The following is a 25,184-nucleotide window of genomic DNA, read 5'->3' as shown; positions in this document are numbered from 1 at the left end:
CTTTTAGAGTGTCGTTGTTTGAAGCTTAGTGACACTTACCAAGAGTTAGGAGTGATAATATGTTGGCCCACTATGTGAAGCCAACGCAAAACTAGTTGTTCGTAGGGATATTTCTGCCTCATCACAGCATTGGTAACCATGAGGCCGATTATACATTGCAATGTAATACTGTGTGCACAAAATAACTACGATCACTATGGCGGAGAAGCACCTTGAGACGGTCAATGTCATTTTCCATGGGAATTAACTGGATTGCTCTTTACTAACTGTTCCAGCATATATAACACTGATCTGTGGATACAAGACAGTGGGCAGTAAGAAAACACTTTAATAAACAAAGAAAATGTGAACTAGCTGGGCTTATCCCCAATCAATCATAGTCATTTGATGAAAGTATTATTGCATTGTTATTGGGTACATCGTGTGAAAACATCACCGTAGATTGGATTCTGACTGTAAAATGAAATGGATGCACTCGCTTAAAAATGCTAATTTAATTGTAAAACCCTCAGTGCAAGAGGCACTCTGACTCAAACCATGAATTGTAAAACAAAAAATTCAAACTGCATTAACCTGCCCAAATTGCAAAACCTGCCCATCTTAAATTCCTCTATTACTTTTATGTGTAAACCGATCCACCTTGTAAGTGTGAATCATCACATTTTATAATTTAAAAAGATAAGATGGCTGCTTCTGATTCTGCAAGACACTTGTTGTTTACACCTCACATGCCTCGCAGCAAGCCCTGAGCCCATCTGGTCCTATCTTTTATTGTGATAAAATCTGACCATCCATTGAAAATAAACTGAAAGAAACAAAGCTATGGGATCATATAAAAATGTCGCTTTTTATGACAATTATCCTGGCAAAAATAGGCATTTTCCGTGTTCTTCTCGATTTTTGGTTATTTAATCAGTCTCTATGTTTTGTCTCCCTATATATATATTTGGGTTGGACCAAATAATCCAAGGGTTGTTCAGGGTGGTCCCTTCTCACTGATTCTGTCAGTGATTTTCGAGGACAGGATCAAGACGCAGCTAGGGGAGGATAGTTTCCTTTTTGGAGACCTCAGAACTGCATCTTTGTTCTTTGCAGATGATGTGGTTCTGTTCGCTTCATCAGACCGCAACCTCCAGTACACGCTGGGGAGGTTTGTACCGGATTGTTATGGTGAACAGGGAACTGAGCCAGAAGGCAAAGCTCTCCATTTACCAGTCAATCTATGTTCCGACCCTCACCTGTGGTCATGAGCTTTGGGTCGAAACCAAAAGAATGAGATTGTGGCTACAATCGGGCCGAAATGAGCTTCCTTCGTTGGGGTGGCTGGGTTCAGAATGGGAGATAGGTTGAGGAGCTCAAACATCCGGAGGGAGTTCAGAGTAGAGCCGCTTCACCCTTGCGTCAAAAGGGGCCAGCTGAGGTGGTTCGGGCATCTGATCGGATGCCTCCTGGACACCTTTCTTTAGAAGTTACCCTCGACTGGCGTGATAAACCTGCTTTCCACGCCCGAGGTAAGCATAATATAATGTTTGATTGGATGGATTAATAACCACAAACGGGGAGTTAGCAGGGGCTCGCTGTTGCTTCTTTTTGCTCCCTTTTTTTTTTTGCTGCACAGCCCTTTAATTTGACATTTATAGCAAGGGAGGTCAGTTTAAAATGTCCTGATTGAGCAAAACTGAGTACATTCCTAATAGAAAGTTTGTGACCAAGTGTTCATGGATTTGTTCACACTAATTATGAAACTGCTGCCACAAAATAATGAAAAAATGGGATGCAAATTAGGCAAAATGAGAAAATGATGCATATCATCTTCATTCAAATTAATGAAAACGAGTAAATGAGGTCTATTTTTGCCTCCACACAGAATCATTTCATGCTGTTGATATAATCAGTCCTGGCCTCAGAGTGGGTTTTATTCCTCTGTGACACCTTCAGGGAAACACTGTAATTGGTTAGTTGGTGCAACCATTCCACAAATCCAGTTCCATCGAGCTGCATGAGAGGCTTTTTCTTTTAAAAAGAAAAGGTGTTTTTATGCTATGCATGGCTCTATGCAGTGACAGAATGTGACAAAAACATCTTTGTGGCACAATTAATGCAGCAAAAACAAAAGCACAGCCGACTGTTCCTTGACAGGTGCTCTGAGGCCTCAAAAGACAGGTCAGCTGGATCAATAAACGACGGAAACCAGGCACACAGATGATATTTCCAGGCTGGGCAGCCCGGCATAACTGTCAACTGTGCAACAGTAACAGAAAGCATGCTGCAGAGAAAGCATACAAGTCAAAATAAAAGAGACATAAAGAGGAAAGTAGAGATACCAACCATGAGCTGCAGGTTCAGTGCTGGGCGCAGTGTCTGAGCACACAAGGAGTTGAGGAGGGAGGTGTGGAACAGGAGGAAGAGCATGCAAATAAAAGAGAAATGGGGAGGAGGCAGGGAGGGAGCGGGGCAGGGGGAGAAAACAAATGACACCCATAAGCAAGCATTCAGAAGACCAGAACATGACAAAAGACATAAGGCTTAAGGGAAATCAAAGGGAACCAAAGGCAGTGCAGAGATAAACATAAGCTTACAGACACACAAATACACTTTCCATTGCACACACTGGACGTTCCACTCAGAGGGGAGGGTGGCTACTGCGTGAGGAGATATGGAAGAGACTATTATCATGTGCTTTAGGCAGCTTTGGTTTGGAGAAAAGACAAACTATCAAGAGGAAATCATTGTGCGGCTGTCCTAATGTATCAGTGTATGACTTGGAAAACGCTTCACCATCTATTTGCAAAAGGAGCATGTTTGGTCTGGCAGCACCTCAAGTAAAGTTTTAACAAAGTGTTTTGTGTCGCGATGACTGGGTAAAATTGTCCAACACCCCAACTCCACAACACATTAATTACAGGCAGCATGGCCGGTGGCCCCAAGCTTCAAACTCTGACCCTTGAAGGACCCCTCAAGCATCAGTTCTGGTTGAGTCAGGTACTGCATGTCATGTGGAGTCTTTTCAAAAGAAACCTCTGTGTTAAGTGGAAACATGCCGTTTCTGCTCGTTATGTACATACAGTCACATTTCAAAATAAGCTTAGGTTTATTTATGCAACACATTGCTACATTAGGTTGAGGAAAAGATTGTGGTTTGGAGTAAAAAATAAAATAACCTTTAAGCAAGATTACGTAATACAACTGTTGTGTGAGTCCACATTGGTTTAAGTCCAAATGTGACACAAACATCAGTCTCCTGGGTGAAAAGTTCAGTATTTGTTTGATCTGTGCATCTTCCCATCCCACGAAACATGACTTACATGTAGACTACAGACTATTGTACTCCTGGGAAACAGAAGCAGGGATCGCAACTTGCCCAGACTGAAAGCTTCCTGGAGAAACACATGCCATTTACAACCTTTTTGATAGAGATGCCTGCACACTGACAAATGGGGCCTGTCTCAAAATCATTGCTCTCTGAGTGATTAACAAAGTGTGTCTGCATGAGTGCCAATTGCTAACACAATAAAAATTGCAGCGATTTAGTCAAATCATAGGCACAAAGGCATAAAAAAAATACATCAAAACAAATTGTGTTCAAATAGGACAGTTTCAACAGCCGTAATGTTATTTCAAGAGGCTAAGTGTACATTAGCGCGCCTTAGGTTTCTTCGGCCTTCTGTCTCAGCGGAGACATGAGAAAGTGCCGCAAAGCTATTAAGACACAGACAGATGTTTGTGTAAGAGAGAATGCTGCTCGCTATGTGTAATTGTTCGGGGAGCAGTAGGCCAATGCCACACCTCAGCTCTGCCGCCAGAGGCTCAGGGTACGAGGAACGATCTCGCAAAGGTGAGACCGCTTTGAGTCCCTTTCAGAGTTACCGAGGCCTCTGAGGACTCATTTCTCTACTAGGTCCTCGAGTAGCTGAGACATGTCAGGGCGAAATAACGCCACGGGCCAGCCATTACACTGACATTGTATTAGCATATTTGGTTGAATCACACCTTGGTAAAAACACTGAAGGGATTTCATACTTAAAGTGTTCAAAGTACTTCTAACTCAAAGCCAGGTAAGCAAGTGAGCCAGGTTGACCTAAACCCCGGCTTTACAATACCACATGTCCAGCTGATTTTAAATGAATTAAATCCTCAGTATCCTTTGCGGCAAGCCTAACCAATAAACAAAACAGTGTAAAACAGCCCATCTACCCAATCGACCTACCACGATAATTAAGAAATGTATCAAATGTTTTTGTATCAATGTAATGTAACAAACAGGAAGCGAGCTGACCAGTTATCAATAATGGGTGATATTTGCAGTTGCATGTTAATTGCATTGACATTCTTTCAGACGCAACAGTATCCTTGACATGTATTGGTTTACGGCAGCCTGCTTTGAACTCCTTGTACATCATTGCAGCTCTGAGGAGAAAGGACCAATTTCATATTTAAAGATTCTACAGTAGTTACATCTATATAGGAGGTATCGGCACTATCGACACTATTTTGTTGTTTTCTCTGGAGATTGAATTGTCTGTGTTGTAAACCTTAAAGTATTGCTCTTTTTTTACTGTTACGATCCGGTAAGCCATCTCTGTGTCATGTTACCAACGTTGTGCAGCAAATGCTTTGGCTTCCATTTCTTTAGTAAATTCTGTTATTTTTCATTTTTAGGAAAAGATGTGCAGAAAGAAACACAACCAGCTACCCACCTGCTTACTTTGCCCACCATATGTTTTTCTTCTTGTATATTGTCTTTCATGGTTTTCAGATTTCTTGTTTTAATTTAGGTTGGATGTGTTTTTTTCTGTTCATTTAAAAAGCTCTTGACTAGTAAAGCAGTACACAGAAATGTTATACACAAAACTGAGCAGGCTGCCAACTGTAATGTCAAAATAATGTATATATTTTTAGAAAGGGAATGAAGCCGTTTTGCCTTGTTGAGGGAGCAACGATGCAGAAAGAGATACCAGAGGGCAATTCATGGGTTATGTATTGTCCTCTGCAGTCGAAAATAAATGCTGGAAAACAATCTTGAGTCGCCTCCTTTCATGCCCGAATGCTACACACTGTGCTTTATCACAAAAATGTAAGGAAAATAAAACAGAGCACGTGTCTCAATTAAGACTAAAAGGCCAGTGCTTGGGTCCACGTCAACACAAGTACATGCTGATGAAGTAAGGCCTCGTATCAAATTAAAATGGGGAAATGAGTGTCTGCAGTATGTTCAAGGGATTGGATATATTTTTAACAGAATAGTCCAGAGGCCATGCGATGGCTGCACTGGTGCTGGTTGGCTTTAAAATGTAAAATGAATCCTCTGTCCCTGCAAGCCTCAGTCAACAGAAAGCCAGCATGGCCTGGTAACCCTCATTACACTGTGGGTGGCAGCCATGTGGGACCATTCAGTATGTCTGCTGCTGAGTGATTGCCTGTCCATTTTTAAACAGCCTCCTCCTCATCCTCCATCTCCAGCTTCACAGGTCAACAGAGACATTGGCAGTGTTCTCGCTGACATTCACAGATATGATGCGGTCACATCAGCTCCATTACTAGTTGCCGCACTTCCCGTGAGCCCTTTGGTGACTCACTGTGACATGACATCCAGCTCAACATGCAGCGATAACTGCATGCCAATCATAATTGTATTGGCAGAAATGGATTAGGTGGAACCCTGTGGCGTTGAAAATGCCAACAGGCTGCCCGGGTGTCCCCGCTGGCAGTGAGATTACTTTTTTGTTGGATCCACTTTCTCGAACCTGTCTTCCCTACTTCGGCTTTTGTTTGTGGTTTCCTACGTAGACCAGCATTTTGCCGTCTCCCACGGAGCTCAGTTGATAGAGAAACGGGCAGCCGATCTCTCTTCTTCAACAATAGATTTCACCCTGCAACAGCTGTTGAATGTTGCTAAAAAAAAAAAAAACGGGGAAACTTAGCTCCTGAATCCCGAGGAGCTAACTGCATGTATCGACTAATCGTTTTTGTTGTACGGTGTTAGTTACAATTCGGACTGAGCCAAACTAAAATCCTGCTTATCCAAAGAGGTCGGTGGAGCGGGGGGTGACTCGGGGTGACGCAGCAGAGGACATAGCCGAACAATATTTAATCCAAATAGGTTATATAAAAATTCACCCTTTGTGCAGTCATGATCCAGGATATTAGCTGCTGCTGTTATTTTGTACCAGGCTTTTCACTTGTTCCAAGCAGGGCATTTGAACATGGGGCTCTTTCAGAGGCAGCCTTGAGTAGCCAATTGAGAAACTGCAGATTTTGGCACTTCGGTGTTGGCTTAATTTTCAAGCAAAAGGCGGTGTCCGTGTAATGTATATGTATACTTAAGCAGTTTTTTTAAACACATTCTAACACACTCCATGTAGTCTAAGAGCTGTACGGTACTTATTATAAGCACATGTGTAAATACAGAGTGAAATGGCTGTGACTGGTGCTGCTTTTCAGATATTGTGCAGCTAGCTGATTACCTCCTGGCCCTTTTTTATGAGTTTCATCTCATTTTGGTCACTGTGAAGCATAGTAATACCTGTAAAAGACAATGCTATGTATCATTGATATCCTATTGTAAGAGTGCTATATTATCATTGATGCTCTTTCAGTGTGACAGGTCACATGACGGCACCTATTGTGTTGTTATTGACCATAATCAAATTAGTTAAGGCTGGCGGCTCCACTTTTAAAACAAGAGAAGAAATCAAACTGAGCAAAGTGGGAACAATATCACACATTATCTGGCGCATTGTGTGCGTGTGTCAGTCCGGACAATGTGAGGTGGCGACACTTCACCAGATGGTGTTTATGTGGTTTAAGACCCAGACAAAAGTAAAAGATATTTGTTTTGCTTCCCTTCTTTGCCTGTTTTGTTGTTCTGTGGGTTAAATTAATTGGTTGTCAGCCCCGCTTATGGTCTTTCATCAATTAAACGTAATGCTAGCCTTGGAGATGATTGTTTTATTTGCACAAGGTACACATCCATTATCTTTTTTTCCTCATTCAGGGTTTAAGTGGCATTGTTCTATCGGCGGTGTGTTGAATTAGGGAACGATTAGTCATATTGTGTTGATGAGGGAGCGAGAGCTGAGGTAATGAGATAGCTAGAATGTATGAGAGGACGCACGTTGAATCACGACAAAAAACAGCAGTGCATTTGTACTTTTGGGCTTGTGTTTGACAAAATACCTCCTTTTGGTCCTGACGACCACTAAAGCAATAGACTGCGGCCCCTTAGGAGAGTGTGCGGCACAAAATGTTGCTTTTCAACAAAGATCTTTCCTCCACACTGACACAGAAACGGCAGAAAAAACAGGATGCAGCAAAGCACACAAGAAAAGAGAAACACAACATTCAGCTCCTGAACGATGTTATGAAGAATAAAGGGAGACTGTGAATGGAAATTAATAATATTTCTCGGTAATTGTAGAATTTAGTGTGCACCAGATCTCAATTAAGAAATGCATTTAGTAGTGAAAATAGCTATTGTCATTTCCCCATGTCACTTGCAAAAGCCTGCCAAGCACTTAAGAGCCATGTGTTGGAGCTCTAATAGATTTTTTTTAAAGTGCTCTGTTCTGTCCCTCTAATGGGTAACTGATAGATAAAAAAAAAATCTCAACCCCACTCTGATAGATTCATTTGATGGTGGGCGGCACCGCTGTGGGTAAATGAAATCAACTGGCAGAGTGAATTATGGCCATATGAGTCTGCCTTCAATCTATATACACAGTTATAATGGAATTCCTCTGATAGTTGAAAGCAAAGAGAGGACATCTGGAAGAAAACTGTAAGTGGGTTGTTTTAACCTGAAAATATTGGCACTGAAGGCGTGAGGTTTGCTTTATCAGGTGGAGTCCACACATCTCAGCGCACGTCCTGTTCACTGGGGACTGAAATAACTCGCCAACACACTGTACACAATCATTTTCAGTTTTTCCATCTTATCTTACTCTGTCATTAAGTATGGAGGTGGTTGGAGAGTGGAAAGCAGAGTCAGAGCTAGCGTTTTGGATTTGCATGGACTTTTGCACAAAAATGTTCTGAAATTATAGAGGTGACTATTTTCTACAACCCCCATGTATAGTACATAGTACTTTATAATTGTTGGTCACTCGCTGGCATTTTTTTGTGCTAGCATCATAGTGCATTATAATTTCCATAGTAATACATGAGTGATTAGAAATTAATCCAAGTAGTTGCTGTTGGTTTAACTAAAGGGAAAACATATCGTTAAATCCACAAGAACACAAAAGTTGATAAACAACAGCAAGTGACCAGAAATTACTAAGTAATATGATACTTTGTGTGTTTATAATTATACTGTGATTTACGCAGATTACATTGCATTATAACTATGTTTATATGGATTGTATATGGAATTAGGTGTTAGCAATATATATTTTAATATAACTGTTTGGCTAATTGAAGAAGTTAAAATTAGACTCTCAACAATGACGCTAACTGCGCTAACTACTGCAAAAGTGCTGACAGAGCTAACGGGCTTTATCTGAAGGGAATCTTCTGGGTGTTTGTTTATTTCAGATTTTTTTTTAGCACAAAAATATCTCACTTCAATCATAGCCTAATTAACACATTTTTGTTTTAGTAACCTTCAGGAAATATTGCTATTATGATTTACCCCATAAAGTAACTCTTTTATCCTCGGCGGGCACATTAGCAATAACCAGCAGAGATCCAAATGTTAATCAGTCAGAATCGGGATAATCAGAACAGGCCTGTGCGGACTCCCGACTCTTTGATCTGAGGCAAAGCAGCTATCAATAAACCTGCATAGACAGGTATTCTCTTTAATCCAATCAGATGGCATAATCAAGCACAATGCCTGTGATTTCTGCCAACCTCGTGAGATTTGTTCCAATTGAGCGGTCTGTCAGAGAGGCTTTGATTGCATTTGGGGCTCAGAGTTGAGGCATAAAGTGATGTTTTCTATCTACACCCTTTGGAGATTTACACTCACAATAGCCCAGAGTTCTGTTTCTGAAAGAGCAAGATAAAATTTGGCATTTTCAAAAGGGCCTAATTTTCAAGCGCTCATGTTTAGTTATTGTTCATCCCCACTGGTACGCTCGCAACCCACCTGGAGTATGATCTATAATTTACTTTACGAATGAGCGATGTGTTTCATAAAAAAAAAAAAAAAAAAAGCGAGAGTCTGCAGTGTTATAGACCAATTATCAAACTCATACAATTACCATAGCCAACCCAGTATCCATGGTGTACAGCCTTCTGTTTGTTTGCTTTAGCTTTTCCCATCATGCCATGTCGGGGGATATCACGCTACTATTTAGAACCGTAATGGATGTATTTCTTGTGTGCTGGAGAGGTTTGTAGTTTGCTGCTGGAAAAATATAAACCATGTGTGAAAAACCTCGTTGTGAAAGGATTTGGGGAACAAAGCCACCAGGTTGCTCTGAGAGGGTTGCACACTGATAACAAAGCAACACAAGCTGGGCCTTGGCCTACTATTTGTCCTCTCAATCAAAAACAGCCGTAAACTCCTACACACTTATTTGAAAAGAGGAGCACTGTAATTACTCATTATTCGTGACTGCAATAGATGAGGTTGGTCCATCAAAGTCTCTTTTTATCCATCATGTTTCCATGTTAACAAATGTTTTATAGAACTGTATTTTATTAGAAAATCATAATGAGCATTGCCGATGGTAACGTTGGCAACCATACGATGATGAATGGTTATGACTTTCCTTTAGAAACAATGTGTAGACTCATACAAATATAATCCCATATTGCCCAATAGAAGCGTGTGGTGTTGACCATGCCCTCTGCCTGCATGTAGGGTTTTGTTTTTTCTTTTCTTTGTGCTGTGTTTGGTACATTTCTGGGCATACATTTATATTAAAAATGTAGCAGCTGCCAGATTGTAAGCATGCATTCAATAATATGCTACAGAAAAGGCAGACACAGCATGGAAATAATGCAAGTATTGCTCAGCGAAACGCTATGCAGACAAAGGGCGACACATGAGAGGGAACTGAAGGGTGGGCACAACATGTCCGCAATGACGGCGTTATTGCTTTAAAGACAACCTCTAAGGACAGACTATAATCCTTTAAGAACAGTTGAAGAACAAATGTGGAAAAAGTTCTCCGTTCTGAATATAATGAATTTGGAATTAACTGTAAAAGCTTTTTTAAAAAATGGTTAATGATGACAGAACCTGGGTGTCCTTTACCCAGCGTTAAAGGAAAACATGAATATGATTGCCACCGAGCATGAGGATGGAGATATATGGAGTGATTCAAGGCTGTGCAGGGGATAAGGGAGCACACACACACAAACACACACACACACACAAAGATAAACAGATTGTGCAAGGGTGATACTGTACCTTGATTGGCCTCAGGGTAGGAGATGGTGGTGGTGATGGTGGTGGTAGTGGTTGTGGCTGTGGTGGGTATAGGGGTAGTGGAGGGAGCATCTGGATGAGAGGACACATACATGACAAACAAGGGGGAAACAAATGAGTATAAAAGCCATGAAGATAAAGTAAAGTCACTGCGAAGCGATGGTATTGTTGTTTTGATATGTAATCAATAGCTCAATGTGTGTCACTGTATGTGTGTGTGTGATAGTCAAAGGCTGGCTGCAGACTTCCTGATGGATTGGTAATGGCAGTGCATTAAATACTGTACACACAACACATCATCTGGTCTCACTCCGACTGAGCTAATCAAAGATTTGTTGGGAGATCCTCGCTTTTATGTCTACTTACAGGCTACACACCATGACATGAAATACTGACAATGCTTGCGAGCACATGGTTGTTAGAAGTGATTAAATGTCTAATGAGTAACACATGCTGGTGTTGTACTTATGCTGTCATTGTTATGCAGCGAGCTGTCTTGACAAACAAACGTGCCTGTGCATTCTTAATATCTCCAAGGAGATCCAAGAACAAAGTTGGTGAGGATACTGGCAAACAAATAAAAGAAGCTAGATTGAATGTTAAAACTCAAACATGATGACACAATAAATGGCAGTGCGCAAAAAAAAAAAAAAAACAGGAGGGAGGGAAATAATATAGACACAAAACAAATGGTAAAAACAAATAGAATTACCACCTTGTAGTTGTAGGGCTGTGCCAATCGGTCAAGTGGTTTACGACCACTTCTGTCCAAAATGCCATCCCTTCATCATTTTATCCAACTAGATATTTGCGTGAAATTGCAACAATTCGCATTTGTTATGAGTTCACTCTCGGGGGCAAAACAAGACATTCGCTCGCAGCGTTCCTGAGATATTGCATTTACGAGAATAGAGCGGACGTGAGGTCACAGTGACCTTGACCTTTGACTTTTCACCTCCAAAATTGAACCACTTCATCCTCGAGTCCATGTGGATGTTTGTATCAAATTTGAAAAAAATCCCTCCAGGCATCCCTGAGATATCACAATCACAAGAACGGACAGGAAGGTTGGTCAGACAGACGGACAACCCGTAAACATCAAGCCTCCGGCCACGGTTGTCGCCTGCACGGAGGCATGAAAACAAATTAACAGCATCCGGCAGGTTTGTTGAGTACACAAACTTTCACCAGAAAGCATTTTTCCTCCCACAGCTTTTCCTTTTTTACTTCATTATCCAGGTTAGACTCCCCAGTCTGACAATGACCAGGGGGAGATATCAAAAGTGACATTTTCTTTGTTGAAGTGGTGGTGCTGCACTGATATGAAGCCGCTGGCAGTGCTGCTTTGGAAAAAGACCTCCCATACTGCTCTGATTGCCTGGAAATGGACTGAACAAGGTTTTAGGGTTATTGAAATGTGCTGAAAAAAATAGGTTTTTGGCTGTTGATTAGAAGAGACTAATGAAATACTGCATTACAAGAAGGTGACGAAAGTATATGGATTGAGAATCGGGAGGAAATTAATGTCCGGGAGACAGAGAAGGTGCTGTTTTTAGCAGTTACAAGCAGTGTGCAATGTCACATTTGGTTATGTGATGGCGCACGGTAGGTTGCATCGGTTATGTTGCAGTTTATTGGATGCACACGACAGGGGCTATAAAACCGAACAAGCTGCAAATGACAAAACTGGAGGTGTTTTTGCTTTAAAAAAAAAAAAAAGGAAAAACATTCACACTAACATCAATAACAGACAGACCAGCTGCCAATGGCTGTGAAAGGGGGATTTTTGGCAATCATTTGAAAGGTTGCTTCAACATTTCTAAAAACAGTGTCTTGGACACTTATTGCTAGTTTGCCAATGGTTGCACTTAATTTGCCTACCGCTGGGTACAGCATGTCACATGAGATGAAATGCCTGTGTTTGATTGAGTTTCTAACCAGTTAGAAGCTACAATCCCAATTACTAGCTGGACAAAATTCAATAGAAAGTTAGTTGTGCTTTTGCTCCATTTAACTAAAACTACTAAGGCGGGCATAGTTCTATTTTTGTACTTGTGCCCGTGAAGAGACCCACAACCAACAATGACTTGATCTTACGAACAAGTATCATCTGTGCAGCCAAAACAACACCTTCTTGTTTTTTTGCTAGGTTGTAAACGTGTTTATTTCTGCTGTATTTTGGCATTCGAACATGGAGGTCTTTGTGGGTTGACTCACTTTTTGAAATGGAACCAGCCTCTAGAGGCCATTCGGGGAACTGCAGTTTGTTTTAGCACTTGCGCTTCATTTCTCTGCACCATAGGGTTGCAGCTCGGTGAACAGTAAAATGTCACATCTATTGTTATTGCAGCACTGAATGTACAGCAGAAATTGTTCCCAGGTGTTCCAGTAGACGTTCCCAGTGACGGTGTTTTCACAATGACAGTCATTGAATTGAAAATGCAATTCTTCCCAAAGTTACATCGGAGGTAATAAAAGTTACCTTGCACTTTGTCGAGTACGATGTATCCCTGAGGTTACAGAGGTTGTTTATCGTTGAAAAGTAGTCTTCCTTGAGGGCAGAAGTTGTTGCTTCACAAATCCCTTCACAATTTTTGAAAATCATCTATTTCATGCACTATAAGAAAAATGTATTAAGTAATTCAAATAACAAGCCGAGAGGTCCGTGTAGTCCCTCAGAACTCTGCCTGAAGCACATTTTAAAATGCTAATGAAGGCCTTCAGGTGATCTGGATCAGTATTCAAACTCTGTTGCCGTGCAATATATTTTTAATCTACCAACAATTCAATTTTTTTAAGTCAACCTTGATAATACAAAGGGCTGTACACACCAATGTGCAGACAAAGGCGGGGAGAAATGATCCATTGGGAAGTCGGCAGGCAGATGAGGCTTGAGCTGATGAATTTCACACATGCTTGAGAGCCACAACTCCAGCTCTGGGGTGGTGCTGTCTAATTGGTTTTTATCCCATTATGAAATGTGAGGGTCCAGCAGATGTTTGGGATCATCAGTGTCAGCATCTCATTAAAAAAAATCAGCAGTAAAAAAAAAGAAAAAGAAGATAAATAAAGATAAAAAGAAAGACTGTCTGAATGTACAGTATATTTCTCTTTTTGTGACGAGCTGGTGCAATGTATCAAAGGACACTGGAGCTTATTGACTTTCAAATGTGACAGGCAGAATGTGTTTTTCGGCCCTTGTATACTGATGAGGCGTATGAATCTGTGTTCCTGGTCTGAATGAATGGAGCAGGACCGCAGGAAGCCCCGAGATGGAGCCCGACCGGAATCGTTCCCGCTAAAGCCGGGGAGTTAAAGAAGTCCATGTGAGCACAGGAACTCCACTTCGTTTAGGTTATGAAAATGGATGTTAATTTCACCATGTCAAAGCAATATTCATGAGTAAAATGTGAGGGGTAAACATACATTTTGTCACGCAGTAGCCGATTGAGGTACAATTCCTCCTTTACTTATAAAGCAATATACATTTGAAGTGTTCAAATTAGGATCGCGGCCTTGCTTGAAGCTTTGAAGACTGCAATTTACCGTCTGCCAGAGTTTTAAGTAATACTAGGGAGCCATAAAAGTTGGATATTTTGCATGCTTCACATACTGAAGTAAACTGGCAGAAATTGATATCTTATCCAAATAACTCTCACAAGTCAGATCTTGTTTTCCCTAAATTTGAACGTAACGTGATTGTCTTATTGTTAATAATTTGGTAAACTCAAACAGAACAAACACGACTATAGTTTTGGTGATCTAACAAAATGAATCCTTGTTAGAAGTTATCTTATAAACTGCCATGTCGTCATAAGTATAAGTAGTATATTTCTACCCCTTTTACTTTCGTGTTTCCTTGCTTCATTCAGTTTTTTGACCTGCTCTACCATCTAACTGTACTATTGATTTGCTGCTTTGTCTCTCATTTAGTGCATCTTAGCTCTTCAAGGGTTATCTAAATTCTGATCCTTCACAAGCTTTCTTCCAATTTTCCAGTATTTTGTTTGAGTATGTTTTTCCCCGTCTCCTTCAGGAGGCGTCCTTGGTTCCTGTATAATACCAACTAGTGAAGCCCTGACAACTGCTGTGTTTAGAGGCTTTGCATATACACTCGACATTGACTCAAAGTGACATTCATGGATGCCACGGTTGTGAAAGAGCCTATTGCGTGCTAGTCTCGGAACTCTTACCTTTTATCTTTCGAGAGAGAAGTACCAAAGACCTAAAGAAGTAATAATACATACAACAAATGAGCATATCATGCCTCAATTTTGGTAGTTCTTAATTTGTTATCTGATACAAAGGGAATGGTGGTCTACTGTATTATTTCAAACTAAGTTGATGTTGGCCCTCGTGCACATCTCAGATCTTTTGATGCCATTTGAGGGGTGATTGAAGGACACCTCACTCTACAAGGTTTAGCCTCAGGATCACAGCCACTCTGACTTAATCCTTCCACAAGGTGATTGGAAGATGAATGTTGGGATCTAAAATTATAAAATTTCCCTCGCATTACATCTGAAACATCATGAATTGATGCATGGCAGAGACATCCAAGTGTTTAAAATTCAAACAGAATTCAAAACACAACTTACTTGCACATTTGCTGTGGAGGTGATGAATTACTTTTTCTCCTCGTAGCATTTTACGCCGGCAATTTCACTTCCACTCAAGTGCAATTTCTCCAAACTAAGAGCGCTTGTAGCTTGAATAGGATGTTTTGAGACACTTTGCACCTCTGGAAGAAATGTTGGAGGCCACTTAAAGCGTTAACAGCGAAATTCCCATGTGCTTTAATGGAGAAGAAGTGTAAAGTAAGTAGGAAGACGACGAGTGCAACAGGGTCACTAAGCATGCGGCTGGTGTGCAATAAAGCCGGTGCTGGTAAAGGAGCAGGGAGAAGGAGAACTCAGTTATTGGGTAAGCGGCAGCCTGTAAACAACTTAAAACCCCTTGGTGCTGGGTCTCACTCGACTGCGAGAGGAAAACCCTGATGGTTGTGTTTTCCTACCCTGTGAAGTAAGAGCGGCAGAGAGAGTTAGAGCAGTACGGACTGCATTCTTTTCGCTGTTAACATTGTTAGTGTCAGCCAGTCTCGCGGTGCTCTCCATCACTTAGGGTCACAATACTCGGAAACCAGATGCATTAGAAGAGATGCTGGCCATAGCTGCATTTGTTCTGGCTGTCAAGCAGGGGGAGGGCCGGCGGTGGAGGCGCCATGTGGACTCTATCATTAAATGACACAGCTGTAATGTACAGTTCGGGATTGTGGGCTGATGTCGGGGCTCATTTTGAACATTTAACAAAGAAAATTCCATCTTAACTTAAAGAGACGTGAGAAAACATTCATTTCAAGATGGCCTTTGGGGAATTGTAGTGCATTACATCTAAAACTTGGTACATTTTGTCTGTTGGAGGGACTTTATTGAGAATCTTCCCCTCCTTAATTGGCACATTTGAACTAAACGTTTTAGGCTTACAATAAGTGTCTTTTGTTTTTTGATCCAAGGGTTGGGGTCAATCAAAGGTTGTTCATCAAAGGTTGCAGTTTGGTTACTACGTGGTTGCAGCGTTTCACTTGTTCTCATCACTGTTTAATGGGCCGTTGCTTTAATTCAAAGAGTGGGGACAAGTGCCAATATAAATGAAATATCTGAAGTCATGTGGTCAAATATGTACTGTGCCTCTCTCGCAACCCCCATTGTGGTTAAAGGGGATGTATAGTTCTATACTGTCAACAGGTTTTCAAGCACTCTGCTGCCACATGGCGTCTACAGCCATCAAGTGCATCTCTTACTTTTACCGCCACAACCGTCGCTGTGGTACCGACAAATGAAACAAGGGGAAATCTGTAGATCGCTTCGATGCAGATTCCAGAAATCACTTTGTGAACAGTTCATAATCAGCTGGTGGCTTTTTTTTTATCACGGCTGTGCATCCTGACACCCCTGCCACTGTTCTGATTGCTTACAGTGGACTGTACATACATGCCCCTCTCGGCTTCTGTTTTGGTCGACGACAGAGACGTTTGCATGGTGGTGGTAGTGGTGTGTGTGTGTGTGTGTGTGTGGCGGTGGGGGGTATGGATGTGGAAATCAGCTTCTGACAGCCCAGCCACAACATCCTGTCTTCCCATTAGCAAGGCGAAGGTTCGGCATTATTTTCTGTTGAATTACAGTCGACATTAGTGGTGTGGGAGCCACGGACACATCAAAGTCATCAAAAGACTAGCTCTAAAAGGACAGAGGCCTTCTGTGGTTTTAATGGCTGTTTTTTTTTGTTGTTGTTGCTGCAAGGCTTTTAGTTGCCCACATGTTGCATTACCGTGTTTATCTTTGTCTTTCTCTCACCGGGGGAGGGGGGAGAGGGATGTGTGGGTAGTTGAGGGGGGCGACTTGCATCCCTCACCACGGGATTTTGTTATTCAGGCCCGAGGAGAGAGATATACAAAAAGCCTGCAGCAATTACCAGAATATCCACACTTCATGCAAAGTAGTGGACAATACGGCACAACTTAAAATGGTTCAATAAGAGCATTGAAAGTCTTTTATGTGTCTTGTAGTTGATCTGATTACAGAAACACTCACACCTTTGTGTCACCCTACTATCTCTCTTCTGATTGTAATACTTACGTTTTAATCCTCAACTATCATGAAATTGAAAACACTTATTCGAGTTACTCAACCAAAAAAAGTGTTTTGTTGACTTAGAAAGTAATTCTTTTAGCACTGGAGATTTTTTTAATCCGAAGAACTATGTTTGTTCAGCCAAAACAAACGTATACACCATTGCTGCGTGTCATTATTATGCATTTAGGGCTTGTGGCGCATCATTCTACGCACTTTCCGTGTGTCTATTAACAACATGTTGTCACAGTGAAACGGTTGCGGTTACGTTCAGGTCACAAAACTAAGGTGACATCCGCATTTTCGGTTTAGTGAGCTAAATAATTTAGCTAGGTTTCGGAAAAAAACGTCATGAGGGGGGTGACTGTGGGGGGGTTAAAATAAGTGAAACTAAACACAAACGTCACTAACAGACATCAGACGGTTACAACGGTCATGTGGTCACATGTCTTGTGTTTGTTTGACTTTGTTGAATGACTTTGAAATTGTTGTGTCATTCATTCGGCAATTTGTGAGAGAGAAGTGATTCTGACACACAAAAAGAGGCTTGTACGGCACTGCTAGTATTGACTAACAGCTGTAATAAGCAGGTGGCAGTAAGCTGTTTCCTGATTTTCAACAGAACCTCTGTTGTTTTATTGCACTCATCATTAGCACACCAACTCGCTCTTCTGTAAATAACATCCATTCAGCTGGTGTCCGTCAGGCATTCAGAGTCCTTTTTTCCCTCCTCCATAAAAAAAGGGCCTTTTCACTCTGCTAATTCCCTCTGACAATAGCCGCCAAATAACTTCTCTGCGGGCTCAGGGTCTACCAAAAGTGAGAGTGAAGTCATTTTTGCCAGGGAAAATGAGCACATTAGAGTGTAATGTCCTGCCCAGGGAGAAAATGTTACTGGTATCAACAATATAAAAACATGTTAGGATAATGCTTATGAGGATGAGAGAAAATAGCATAGAGAAAGACTGGAGGAAGCTTCAGCATTAGGAAGCTACATGAATACATTTGGCAGAAGTAGGATTAGCTCAGGTTTGTGGGAGGTAGAACTCACTCACATACCACACTTATCTATTGATCCACTACCACTAGGTTGTCGCTGTGGTTCTCAACACAATTACAAAGCTGGGTTACACCATGCTGATGGACAGTGGTGCGCACGACAATGCTTCTCATCCTAATTAAGGGTCTAAGAATAGATGATGTTGGAGGCTGTGCAGGTCGTAAAGTGCTTTAAGGCAATTCATAATTTAAATGTTGGGCTGCATAAATATCAATTAACTAGATTTCAATGCTGAATATTGTGTAGATTTACGATGCCAGTATCAAAATCAGTACCCTTAAAGTGATACCGATACCAAAGAACGAGCTAATTGGTCGTTTCATTGCAACATCAGTGAGCAACTGTAGAGCTAGGCCTCTAGAATGTCAGTAACACACAGCCGAAGTGCCGTACAAAAGTAAAATAACATTATTTCTATTGAATTGTTGTAATGTTTCTACCAAAATGGCCTCATGAACAAGCATACTATCATAACTATTTAGTTGTTTATTAAACATTTTTGCCCCACTTCCAAGGCAAGTAGAAAACTGAGCAATGGACATACATGGAAGCGCTAAAGCAGAAGCAGCGCTAAAGCAGAAGAAGTGCTAAAGCAGAAGCAGCGCTAAAGCAAAAGCAACGCTAAAGCAGCGCTAAAGCAGTGGTTGTCAAAAAGGCAGCAGAATTTCATCGCTTTGCTTCTAGTCTCTTTGCAGATACCAGGAGTGTATTTGATCATCACATAATCAGAAGATGTGTGTGTGTGTGTGTGTGTGTGTGTGTGTGTCCCACTGGCAAGCTATTAGCCCCCACTCTGCACAGCGCTAATACAGCATGCCTGCAGCACTCATACAGCGGCTACCGCTGATAATGGCGTCCTCCAACACTCGGTGGTGGGACGGTGTTGCAACAGAAGCGTCCACCTCAAGGTTAAAACTGTTAGCTTTTTCAGAACTGCTGCTATTGTTAGTTGTTAAAATTGAAAGCTTCTATCTGTCATGTCATACAGCTCTGTGTCATATGCAATTGAAGAACGTTTGCAGTGATTGGCTGCACATGCACTATTGAAAATGAAATCCAATGACTCAATGGAGCTGGATGCGATCAGGTTTACTTTTAGAATCAAACCACAGTCTCCCGTTACCTTCGTCTTTTGGAAACCACAAAAGTAGTTCAAAACTTGACTTGGCCTCAATGGGCCACTAGCAGGGATCATTAGTTATGCTACTAACCAATACAAAGAAGTCCGTACAATGTATGTTCTGCTAAATGCTTAAATGTCATTTCAAGGTGCTCGTCACGAACAATACAACTCTGGCAGGAAACAAATCCCTTTTTCAATTTTAGCTACAATTAATCAAAATCATCTTAAAAAAATCCACAATGTGAAATGTGTTTGTCAATGCGTACGCGATTGAAAAATGTAAACTGCCCTTGAGGTCATGAATATAACGAAAAACAACGCAGAGAGAGAGAGAGAGAAACAACACTGAGGACATGACCTTCTCCTTTGTAGCAAAAATAGCACTGTGTTTAAAACATCTCAAGGAGCTGCTTTGGTGTTGGTGTGTTGCTACAGGCGCTAGTGTGAAGAAGAAATGTAATCCAGTTTGAGTTATCAAAACAATAAGCTTGCATGCTTATCAGAGAGCAAAACAGATTGCCTGCATTTTTTTTTTCCTTCTAATGTGCGCATCTTAATGCAGCCTCGGGACCCCATTTGTCTCGATCCAGATGCCAGGATGAAAGGGCAGTAAAGGGAACCAAGTGGACGGAGCAAAGCGACAAGCTTTCGGTGTTGGCCATATCCACAGTGCAGTTGGAAACAAGGAGGGATTAAAAGTATACTGCACCTGTTTCAAAAGACAGACCTTATTTAAAAGTCAGTCTGCATACCTTGGATTATGCTAATGGTTACTGCCTTTGGCAGTAGGCGATTTGTTAATTTTTAACAGGGGGGAAGGACCTGGATCGTTGGGTTCAGCTCGGCTGGCCATTTCGCAGCCGGAACACGGCGCAGCGGCGTTTGGTGAAGGCTACGGATATTTCACAGCAGTGGTCGGGGCAATGGACTCTTAACTTGCACAAACCTTAGTCAGATAAAAGATCAATGAGTCAGGTGGACTCGGCTAACAAGTTCAACTACACAACTCCTCCGCCTCTGCACACTCTGCACTCTGGGGATGACGAGAGGGGCTTGCAGGTTAACAAAGGGCATGCCTTTATTTTTTTCATGTAGCTAACAAGGGCGATGGCACACCCTTCCCATCTCGCCTCTTAGCCTTTTCGTATGTTACAACTGCTCAGTGCCAACAACTCGCCAATCTTGTAAATCAGTCTGCACATGAATGATTCTGGTGTTCTTATGTCCATGGGACAATCTCTTTACAAACAGTAAAGTGATGTAGGGTCAGTGTTAGACCGGCATACCATAGACGTAGAGGATGTAGTCGTCAAAAGACTCCCCCACTGTGTTGGACGCCACGCAGCGGTAGGTTCCGTTGTAGGACTTGTTTAGGTTTTCGATGTAAAGGTCACCGCCGGTGATGACGGCATGGGACGGCACGTCGTCATCCACCTTCACCCAGTTCACCCGCTGTGGCCTGAAATGAAGAAAAAAACAGAGCACCAGTAAGATCTCGTGGATAAGACAGACATTCAAAACTGAGAATGGAAGTGATAGACTTGTTGGCGACACAAATATACACGTTTGTTTTATGTATTTTCCAAGCAAGTTTACTCGAGGCTAAATTTACAAGAGTCTAATCAAAGAGAGTTAGGATATGAAAAACAAAAGTGACATTCCTCCTGTTGTGTACAGCTAGACGCATCAATAACTGTGAAGCAGCTTTGTTCTCAAATTACAGGCTTCTTACACTTGTATACTTGTGTTGCCGTGTAGGTGGGCGCCTATCAAGTGTTGGTATTTGTTCTCTTCTCTACCTTGACTGAGGTTTATAGCGGGGCGACACATTCCATTTTTTATGACAATGAGCTCAGAGCCACACAGGGTGAAGGGGAAAAAAATAAAGAAAACACCTCTATTTTGCTGCTGCAACTTCCAATGGCCGCTGCCAGCTACTGTTATTTCCCATGAGCGCGTGCTGATGGTCTCTCTTGTTGCATTTTGTTGTGGTGTTTTAAATTGTTTCCCTCCATTTGAAAGCATTTGGTGTGGAGGGAGCAAGTGAATGGGAGGGGGGGGGGGGACGAAGATGATGTGAAAAACCCAGGAAAAGAGATCCTGAAATAAGTGTTTGAGCTCAATAGCGAAAGCAAACAAACCCACATGTGCTGTGGCTTTGTTTGTGGTGGACGGCTTGCAAGAGAGCGCGCTGTCGATTACAAGTGCTCTCCAGATTAATTGAAATGTAAATAAATAATACCAATATAAAGAAGATGGAGTGAGAGACATGACCTAGAAAAAAAGGTGGATATGATGCTGTGAGAAAAGGAGAGTGGATCAGAGAAGAAAGATAGACAGAGATAGACGAAAGAGGTAAGATGGGGCTGCAAGGAGAGAGGAAGGGCAGGCGTCTAGAATACAAATGGCTGCCTGCAGCCGAGGCCCCCTGTGCTATCTGCTGGTAATGACTGCACAACTCTCAGCAGCTCTAATGAAAATGACTTCCAATTCCCAGCACACTGTATTGATTGTGTTTTCATCTTTATAAAATGAATATGGGTAGTTAGCTTGTCTCTATGCCAAGTATGAAAACTTCGGGGGTGCTGGTGGATGGACGCAGTCTGAAGTACGCAGTGTTTGGTTCGATGTGTGAGTTTGAATGTTCTCGTGCTTCTACTCTTCAGAGAATCACACGGGCACTCAGAATGAGAACATAGTTTGTTCTAAAAATCCTACATTTTGATTTCCAGGGTGTAGTTTTCCGATTCAGATACATTTAGTGCAAGTTTTTAAGACCAAATCAAAGTCCTGCACGAGTATTCACGAGTATTTAGCATTATTACGTCACTTAGTCATCATGCCCCTAATAATTGAGAGGCCTTAACACAGTGATCTGTGTAGCTCGTTGAGACAAAATGCATTATGGAAGTAATAACAACCTCTAATCAATCATCACGCCACTGCCAATATTTTCCTGGATGTAATATATTGATAAAAACTCATGTTCTGAATTTCACACACCTTTTCCAACTCAATTTCAAGGCCCAAAAGATATCACAATGTATATAGAGATAGAATAAGAGTAGAAAAGACATTGAAGTGATTCCCAGGATCATTTTTCTAGTAAAAAAGGACAATTGACATTAGTTGTTATGACAAGGGCACACATAAAAAATACCGCCCACTCTCGACTTTTGAATGCGAATGCCCGTTGTTCTACTCCTGTGCTAATTCTTAGTAAGCCTATGTCTTCAACGTTTGTCATATATTTCCACATTTAAATGTACCTGACGATGAAAACATCCACTGCAAAGCCACACCTGCGAGTTGGTCGTATCGTCGTTTACGATGTAATATTCATAGCCCCGGCCTCATCTGATGAATATTATGCCCCGTTCAAATTTGAACTACCTTGTCAACAAACTAATACAATTGATACCAACAGCACAACTGCACTGATGTTTGGATAGTTCTGTAGGCCTCGTGCCTGAGACGCAAAGCTCTCGCTCCTTTACTCACCCGAGAGGCCTAATGGCTTCATTTGCACTCCATTACATCTCATATCACACAGACCTGTCATCTAAACAAAACAGCACCGGGGTTTGCGGATGATAAACATGGAGTAATGACCTAATGAGTGTTAAACAAGAGCTTTTTGACGCTAAAGAAATATCACCGAACTGACGAAGGCCACAGAGTTCAATTTTGAGATTGGGGCACAATTGCTTGGAGACAGTTATTTATGCTCAGCTCTGTGTACAAACAGTCCTTTAACTTGAGTCACAAAAGTGATTTCATCTGTGCACATAGTTCTCCACCTAGAACATCCTTTTGTGTGTCAGAGCTCTCACGAGAACAGATCTACGCTCCCTGTGAGACTAACCAAATGGTTCGTACAATAGTGTACCTACAACTTTAACCTTCTTTTATTGCTAATTCAACAATACTTAAATCTGCTTTGACCAAATGTATTTTCCATCACGCCATGAACCCTCAACCAATATCTTTGGGTTTGCAGTATGAAAATAAATAAATGAAATGACCAAAAAGACATGGGTCATTAATAGATACTGTGGAACTGAACTCAATGGCTCCGGCTTTTATTTGCTTCTATCAGGGAACTCAACGGGCGTATATGATGCAGGTTATTACTTCCTCTTGCTCAGCAAAGAGGGGAAATACTTTCAAATTGTTTATTTAAACTAGTTGGAAAAATACATGTATAGAAATATATGAAAACTAAAGAAGGTTACCTGGCATCTGATTGAGACCTGCGTTTATTTGTCAAAAGATGAAGCCACAGAACTGTGGGTTAATGATTTCAGATTGTTTTGTGTCTGATTGCTGGTATTGTGAGATGCCTATATGTCCATCTTTGATGCAACTGTCACTCAACTCGACTCTACTGCTGCCAATGTTCTCTTCTCAACTGCTCAGACAAAACTGCAAGAAAAACATGCCGACATGCATGAATAAATGAATGTGATTTCTCTCCCCAAGGCACATTTTTAATTGTGAATGTAAGTGTGTGTGTATCGTACTGGGGTTTGCCTTTGGCATGACACGTCAGTTCCAGATTCTCTCCTTCCCTGGTGAGACCCGGAGGGAATTCAACCAGGATTTTTACTTCTGGTTTGTCTGAAAGGAAAAGAAAGGGAAACAAAAAGAGAGACAGATAATTAATTGCTGGGACACCATAACAGACAGTGCATTATCTTCGGTCTGCATCTATATTGTTCTGATTGATTCCTAGTCGCACTCATGTTGATCGTAGCATACAGAAACATCACGGTGGAATTTTTAAATTTTGACGTACAGCTACCAAATGAGGAGTGGGAGGAAATTCTCACTGTTTACAATAAACTGAAAAATATGACAAGAATATAACACGACCCCGGTCACAGTACAAATGATGCGCAACGACATGATATAAGTTTTCTGGTCGCACGTCAAATTATCAAACTTTCCAAAAGTGTTCGCCGTGATTCATCCAAAGAGGAGCTTCGGCAAACAGTCAGGATTCATGTCACATCGGGAGAGACATTAGGCGCTGTTGTTCAGGCAGAGTGCCACAGTGGAGAGAATCATTAGCTGATTGGCTTCAGACTCTCCATCAGGCTACCTGCTGACTAATAGCATCCAATCATATTCATGGAGGTGTGCAGCTCAGATCCTCTTACCTGACTCTCAACATTATTACTCGGCTGATAACATCATATTTGTTAGTCCAGTTTTGCTGCCACCGCCTATTATTATCATCAATGCCCCGCAACAACAATCATAACACATAAACATTATTTATAATGACTTACGATGTAAAATAGCCTTCATGATTGCGTATCACTAGCTTTTTTTTGTGCTGTTCTTGCATGGATTTCATATTTTTTTCACCTTCACTTTAATGCAACCAATTACCACTAGACTAACATTGCATATTATAATGCATTCAAAAAGGCTTATGTTTTATAACTGTGGGCTTTATAATACACTATGATGTGGTGCTAGGGTAGTGTTATGTATTTAAGTATATTGATATATTGTATAGTAAATATAATGATACTTGAACTAATAAGTCAACATGAAATACTTTATAACGTCTTATTATTAAGCATTATGAATATATAGGACTTCTTTTCCCATTATTTTCACAACACATATGGACATGGGCATCGTAGAAAGTATTACCTGCAAATGCTTTATACAGAATGTCAATATATTGACATAATTATAGATTCATACATCTACATAGGTAGATTTAACTTGACATCATGTTACCAATCCAATCCATTCACCTCCTGCTCCTGCCTTACCCCTTGAAACAAATCACTGTTGCTGGGTCTACCTCGGGCATCGTATTGATGGTATTTTAAATCAAACCTTACACCAAAACATGAGCCAAAGCGTATGTGAATGATAGATGTGGTGTAGTGCAGAAGCACACGTAGCCCCGGTGTCAAAAGACGTTACCCGATGAAGTTGCTACATTAAACAGAAGCCACTGTTGACGAGCTG

At 41.3% G+C, this 25,184-nt stretch overlaps 1 protein-coding gene across 5 annotated transcripts in view; it reads right to left on the bottom strand.

The window, feature by feature from the left end:
• The window catches only part of cadm1a (cell adhesion molecule 1a), a 342,257-nt gene that overhangs the window by 25,867 nt on the left and 291,206 nt on the right, over positions 1–25,184 (bottom strand). For 2 of the 5 annotated variants that reach the window (XM_068600532.1, XM_068600533.1), the window contains 4 exons: positions 23,714–23,810; positions 20,477–20,649; positions 10,361–10,450; positions 2,329–2,361 (listed from right to left, as the gene is read on the bottom strand). In XM_068600532.1, the coding sequence (XP_068456633.1) occupies positions 2,329–2,361; positions 10,361–10,450; positions 20,477–20,649; positions 23,714–23,810 (393 nt within the window). The remainder of the gene's footprint in view (positions 1–2,328; positions 2,362–10,360; positions 10,451–20,476; positions 20,650–23,713; positions 23,811–25,184) is intronic. The other 3 variants (XM_068600534.1, XM_068600535.1, XM_068600536.1) reach the window with 3 other exon arrangements.

Source organism: Clinocottus analis, unplaced genomic scaffold, assembly GCF_023055335.1.
Source record: "Clinocottus analis isolate CAN_PGR_092001 unplaced genomic scaffold, fCliAna1.0.p SCAF_5, whole genome shotgun sequence".
Taxonomy (NCBI): Eukaryota; Metazoa; Chordata; class Actinopteri; order Perciformes; family Cottidae; genus Clinocottus; species Clinocottus analis.
This window is presented reverse-complemented; position numbering and strand designations above follow the sequence as displayed.